This window comes from Eutrema salsugineum, unplaced genomic scaffold (assembly GCF_000478725.1).
Source record: "Eutrema salsugineum unplaced genomic scaffold, Eutsalg1_0 scaffold_6, whole genome shotgun sequence".
NCBI classification, from domain to species: Eukaryota; Viridiplantae; Streptophyta; class Magnoliopsida; order Brassicales; family Brassicaceae; genus Eutrema; species Eutrema salsugineum.
In genome coordinates, this window is record NW_006256547.1 from 7,824,388 (window position 1) to 7,830,977 (window position 6,590).

At 36.1% G+C, this 6,590-nt stretch overlaps 1 protein-coding gene across 1 annotated transcript; it reads right to left on the reverse strand.

Moving 5' to 3' along the window:
• Nucleotides 1-462: 462 nt before the first annotated feature.
• Nucleotides 463-3,535, reverse strand: LOC18012695 (putative pentatricopeptide repeat-containing protein At5g36300). The gene is made up of 6 exons (XM_024151434.1): nucleotides 2,230-3,535; nucleotides 1,656-1,808; nucleotides 1,495-1,566; nucleotides 1,269-1,396; nucleotides 1,144-1,169; nucleotides 463-1,053 (listed from the first exon to the last, which is right to left on the reverse strand). The coding sequence occupies exons 1-4, from the start codon at nucleotides 3,385-3,387 to the stop codon at nucleotides 1,292-1,294; spliced, it is 1,488 nt and encodes a 495-aa protein (XP_024007202.1). The 5' UTR covers nucleotides 3,388-3,535; the 3' UTR covers nucleotides 463-1,053; nucleotides 1,144-1,169; nucleotides 1,269-1,291.
• Nucleotides 3,536-6,590: the final 3,055 nt, after the last annotated feature.

Consider the following 6,590-nt stretch of genomic DNA (forward strand, 5'->3'; position numbering starts at 1 on the left):
TCACTACTTTTTGTTACATATATGTTCACTTATATATATTTAAAATAATTACAAATTTAAAATACTTGATTTTTCCGGTGATTTTGCCAGGGCTCGAGACCTAGTGTCATATAATATCATCATACACGGGATCAGGATGTGCAATGATGGTGAGATTGAAGACGGACATGATTTGTTTTGTAGCTTTTGTTCAATCTCCCATCATACAACATATCAGTAACAAACAATACAATGATTAGGCTATTGTAGTGACAGCGAAACTCTTGTAGAATATTCTCCAACACTGTTAGTTCTTATCCTCCAAACAACGAAGACATAACCACTTATGTCAAACCAAAGGTGGCAAATTCAAGAAGGAAAGGTACATCACATTAGCTTTCATCTCTAAGATCATTTTTGTAATTTTTATATTTACTTGAACTGTTTCATCTCTTGGGTCCAGTGAAAAAGAAAAGGAAGAAAGGTAAAACACATTTTGTTTTCATTTCATTGCTTAACCAGGTTTTTAATCTTTGTGATGCTTATATTGAAATATTTGTCTCTCAAAAATTTTACAGTAGAATCCATGAATCAGAGATCAAAAATCAAAACCTAAATATTTGGATAATTCAAAGAACGTACTTTATATGCAATAAAATGGTGAACTAGTGATCATAAATGCATCTGGTCCAGCACCTTCAACTACTTTCTCTTGAGTGGAACACTTGCAATGTCTTAAGAACCGCTTTAAGCCATCTCGAAGCTGTTAAGTGTTGTGAACGGATCAGCCTTGATAGTAAAGACATATGCCTACACTCATCCCATATCTCTTCAACTTGTTCCCACAAACCAACATCAAGCTCGAGACTAAACACAAACTTACGGAACCCAATCGACCTAGCCACTTGACGAGCTATCGTTCTGTGCTTACACATCACTCGTATCTAGCTGCTCTTCAAGTCTCATCAGTTTTAACCATATTGTAGCCTACAGCGGTTTACAGATTCCGACTGATTTCCATCTAAGCCTCAAACGTGGAAGATGCACAGCCAACTCATACCTTGGTCGAGTAATCTACGAGTCCATCACCACCAAAAACATAAGAAAACATGGAACAAAAGATGATTTGTCGAACCAGAAAACAATGCTCTCCATAAAGTGTACCTTTTGTTCAGGGAGAAGGTCAAATTCTGGATGGTCACAACAACAGAATGGTTTAGAGATCTTTTCCCTGAGGATCTGGTTCTTAAAAAGAAGCACAAAGCAGATGATCAGAGGTTGGGGCTTACCCAATGGCCGAGTCATCAAATAATTAATGTCTTTTGTCAAGAACCAGAAGTGCATTTTGCAATAGTTGTCTTGCTTTTCTATCTGCAGTACACCCAGAGGCTTCCATTTCCCTGAATATTTCTGGAACCTGTGCAGCCAGCAACATTAGAAACCCAATTTGACAACACATAACGTCTACTCAATGAAACGCTTGTGGAATATAAAATTACAATAGGAAGTACATACCTTTTCATATTTCTTTGCTCGAGTGAATGCTTTCATAAGTGTACTATAGGTAACCACATCGGGGGTGAATCCCTTCAGAAGACAAACTCAATCAGTTTAGCATAAAATTTCACGATAAGAGTAGAGAGCTAGTAGAAGTTCAATCGAATGGAAAGACATACGTTTTCTTTAATATGGTGATAGATAGACAGAGCTTCCATGTGCTTCCCAGCAGTTCCAAACGCATTAATCAAAACATTCAGCATAATCAAATTCGGTTCAAACCCCTCGTTCTCCATCATCTTGAGCACTTTCACCGTCTGTTTGCATAGTCCCTGTGTAAAACATTTGATCATAACTTGCACATGTGATCCTTCTTAAAGCTCGCACAATCAAATGTGAAAGTAATGTAAGTGAGAAACAGACCAAAGACAGGCGGCTCTATCAGCGTTTTACAGTGCTTATACTTAAAATCATATTATGAAAGACATGAGAGCTCCTAAAATTTGGATCACAGACAGAAAACTAGTCCCAAAATTCAGCTATATCAGAACAGTGAAAAAGCCAAAAGTTGGAACTAAAAAGAAAGCCAAAATTCAGATATATCCATGGACCATCAACATTTGTTAACATTCCATAACTCCTCTATATACCAAAAGGAAACCCCTAAAACAACCATGTATAGTGTCTACCAAGTTCATGCCATTAACAAAAGAAACCGAGAACAATAAAACACAGAAAGATAAGGAAACCAACCTGCTGAGCATATGCATTAGCCAACGTACAAAACATATTAGCTGAAGGAGCAACGCCTTCTGACTTAAGCTTACACACAAGTTCCTCTGCATCCTGAAAACTCCCAAACTGTCCAATAATTTCAACTAAAGCTGCATAGATGGCTCTCGTATCTCTATGTTCCTTACACTCTACGGACTCAAAACTCTTACTTATCATGTTCCAGTTCCCTTTCTCTCCCAACCGAGTAATAAGCTTCACGAAAATCCGCGGGTCAAGATAAATTCCCTGATCCTGCATCATCGTGAACAGCTCAAGCGCAACATCGAGCGCGCCGTGATGACAATGCCACCGTATCAGCGAATTCCATGTACTAATATTCGGCTTCGAATCACTAGATTTCTGCATTTTCCACAGGACCTTCAATGATTCATCCAACTCTCCGTACTTACCAAAAGTATCAACAATACTGTTGTATATCTCAACATCCATAGGCAAACCAATCTCCACAATCTCCTCTACAATCCCTAATGCTTTCTTCCACATACCATTGTCTCTGTAAATACGTATGATCTTCCCATAAACAAAAGAACTCAACTGAAACTTCCTCTTCTTCATCTCGTTAACCACACGCCAAGATTCCTCCAATCTCCCAGCACCAACGTAGTAACTCAAGAGAATCTCGAAACTTTCTTGGTCCTTTTCAACGTTCCCAGCTTCCATATGATCCAAAACCCTAAAAGCTAACTCTAACTGGCCTTTCCTCAAATACCCACTAAGCAAAGCGTTGTAAAACCTCGACGAATAGCTTCCATGGAGATCGAATCGAGCTACTTCCTGGAATAGAGCGTCGGCTTCGAGAGTCCTCCCGAGATTAGCGAGGGTTTCGATCAAGCTAACATACGAAAGCGGATCCGGGTGGGATCCGAGAGAATCCAATTCGGCGACAAGAGACATCGCTTCGTCGATTGTACCTGTTCTGCAGAAATCACGAATCTGACGATTGTATTTAGAAATCGAAAGCTCCTCTGTGTGGTTAGAGAAGCAAATTAGCCGCCGCCGCGAGTATCTGGAGGTCGAACGACTGAAAGTAATCGAGATTCTCGTCGGAGACGAAGGAATTGAGACTCCGGAAATGAGAAATCCATGGGAAGGAGTTTCGGTACACAGAGACATCATCGCCTCCTTCCTCAGAAGCAATCATCAACCTCGAATTGTTGAGCTCATCGCTCTTGGATCACTTGAACGACGACATGAATGCAAAGCAAGCGAGGGAAATTCTTATCCGTTTCTCTCTTCTCAATTTTTTTATTTGATTATTTGTAAAAGTGTTTTTTCGAAATGGAACGCTTTACAATGTTTTCAAGTGAGTGATTCTGAACAGCAATCTCCAATGTATTATTATTTTTTATTTCAAAAAATATTCTAAATATATTCTCCTTTTTATTATTTATAACAAATATTCTCCTTTTATTATTTATATATATATATTAGCTAACGGATCTGCACACTACAAACATTTAAGTAAGACATTAAAAACTAAATAATAGTTTAAAATATTATGTTATTTATATTATATTTTTGTTTTTATTGATTTTGATTGGATCTTTCATTGGAACGAGATTCGAAATCAATATTCTTTAATAAATAATATGATCAATTTATTAGTACAATCTTTCACCAAAATCAAAATTTGAACTAGAATCGATTATCACTATTTAAAATATCCATAAATGTTTTTTGATCCCTAAATTTTTGATTCATGTTTTTATATATAAAAATTTAATCCATAATTACATCCTTAATTACTCCTTATACAATTTCAAAAGGTTTCCTGTAACTCGTATACCATGTGAATCAAGTAATGAATAAATATTTTTACAATTACAAAATATATATATTTAAGCAAGCATGACTTTAATACCAAAACAGAAATTGTAATTGCACTTCGAAACAGAAGAATAGTTAAATTCATATGTATGTTTAAATATGTTTATTTAAAAAAGGGAAAATTCCTTATAAAATCATCAACTTAATTTCAATAAGCTTTTTAAATCCTCAACTTTTCGTGTGCCCAAAAAAAAATTTCAAATTTTTTTTCTATTTATTTTAAATCCTCAATTATTATCCGTGTGATCATTTTACTTCAATATGATTTGGGGATTTTGCTTCAATTTTGTCGAGATTTAGCTTATATCGAGTTTTATGTTAACCATTATTTAACCACGACGAGTACTGTAGCTAGTTTGTCAACGAGATTCAAATAATGTTTCCATTTTCGTTTAGTATTGTTTCGTATATGCTGTAAATTAATTATACGAATAACAATTGAAGATTTAAAATGGGTAAAAAAAATATTTGAAGGTTTTTTCTGGACACAGGAAAAGTTGATGATTTTAAAAACTCATTGAAATTAAGTTGAGGATTTTATATGGAATTTTCCCTTTAAAAAATTAGGACGAGATATTGCAGAAAAAGGACATGATCAGGTAATTCAGGTACTGAAACAATTACTCAGTTATGAGGTAACTCTGAAAATGAGAGAAAATCGATTTTGGTCCTACAACCACATCATCCGTTTTACGAAAGCTCATATTTCCAGTAAAGTTCATCTCTACCATAGAGTCTCAACTTCATAGAAATATTCACCATCATTATCGTTTGGCGTTCGTTCTATCTTATTCTTCTAGCTTCAGCTATGCTTTTTGTTTATGCGCTTTTGCATTCATCCTGATATTCACTCCAAATCACCTTTGAAGAAACCACAAAGAACAAAAGAGAAATTTGATATGCGGCGATGTCCAATAATAATATTTTCATATTAAAGTTATTTATAGCAAAAGTGATTAAATTTATAAAAGCCGACTATGTCTGTGGATTATGGCAAAAAAACATTAGGGTTCGTTAGGTTTTAGTAAAAAAAATTTTTTTTAAAAATTGATGAAGGGATGAAGTGTCAAACCGAGATTGATTGATCAAAAACTGGACCAAAATTATAACCAAACGGTACGATAAATTCTACATTGGTATGTTTTAAGTGAGTTATACACGTCATCGGAATATAACAAATGAGACACGTACACATAGGATTGTAAATATATTATTAAAAGTATTACAGGCTTTTCACAACCGAAACTCTTTGAAAACGCGATACGTCAGCAAAACGTTGTGAAAATTCTCTGTGGAGCTGACAACTCAGCAAATCACTACAGAAATAAGTATATAGATATATTGTCTAGAGGATTTGTGATGTCACAGCTCAATTTGAGACACATTCTTTGGGAGAGACTTGAGAGAATTGCAACTACACGAGTGGGTCTATGGTTATTGTGTGGGGACTTCTATGAAATCCAGAATGCTAATGAAAAAAAAGGGGGCAATGAGAGAGAGAACTGGACTTTTGCAAATTTCAGGAACATGGTTAATACCTGCAAAGTTAAAGACCTTCCATTTATTGGTAATAATATGACTTGGAGGGGCAAAAGAAGAACTTGCACTGTGGAATGTTGGCTAGATCGTGCAATGGCCAATGATGAATGGAGAGCTTTATATCCAGCTACAAAAGTCAAGTATTTGGAACTTATTGAATCCGATCATCGACCTGGCAATTATTCAGATCAGAAAGTGTACAGATTATGGTAGGAAATCATTTCGTTATGATAGTCGGCTGAGTCAGAATCCAGAGTTTCCTCAAATAGTGGAAGATAACTGGCTTTGTAGATCTTCATCAAGTTTCATTCCAGTCACTGAGCGTATTCGAAGATGTCGCAATGCTATCTCGGATTGGAAAAAGTCACAACAGTTGAAATCTGCAAAATCCATCAATACTCTCATTAAGACTATCGATCAAGCCTCAACTGACCCTATTGTCCCTTCTGCAACTATCTATGCGTTAAGGAAGGAATTGCCACAGGCCTACAAAGACGAGGAAGCCAATTGGAAAAGCAAAAGCAGGAACAAATGGCTGACAGGAGGAGACAGAAATACTCGGTTTTTTCATGCCACCACAAAGAACCGCAGAGACAAAAATAAGATTACTACCATCAAAGGTAGCCAAGGAAGATATCATTGGTAATGAGTGATGGAATTCGTACCGGCTTATAACGATTTATAAATACTAATTACGAATTAAATTGCCAGGATTCATGCAAATACTGATTTAAATCTAGGTTATGGAGTTTATGAATATACCTGGATATTCTGCAGCGGAACGGTGAGCAAATACGATTCGAAATTATTTTAGCACCCCCAAGTGTTGTGCCTCTACTAGTATCCACACGCACACAAACTGGATCGGAACGGGTATGCTAGTACCTTCAAGATCTAATCTCAAACACTCGTCACACGAGCTTGTTTCTCTTTGGATTTAAAGCTTGTTAGGT

Bases quoted from the DNA above. Each gene is read 5' to 3' on its own strand.
- LOC18012695 (XM_024151434.1), bottom strand. From the start codon at position 3,387: ATGATGTCTCTGTGTACCGAAACTCCTTCCCATGGATTTCTCATTTCC. The intron at 1,567-1,655 runs GTATGTCTTTCC...TGTCTTCTGAAG, and splicing joins ATCACCATATTAAAGAAAAC to GGATTCACCCCCGATGTGGT. The intron at 1,397-1,494 runs GTATGTACTTCC...CTGGCTGCACAG, and splicing joins GAGCAAAGAAATATGAAAAG to GTTCCAGAAATATTCAGGGA.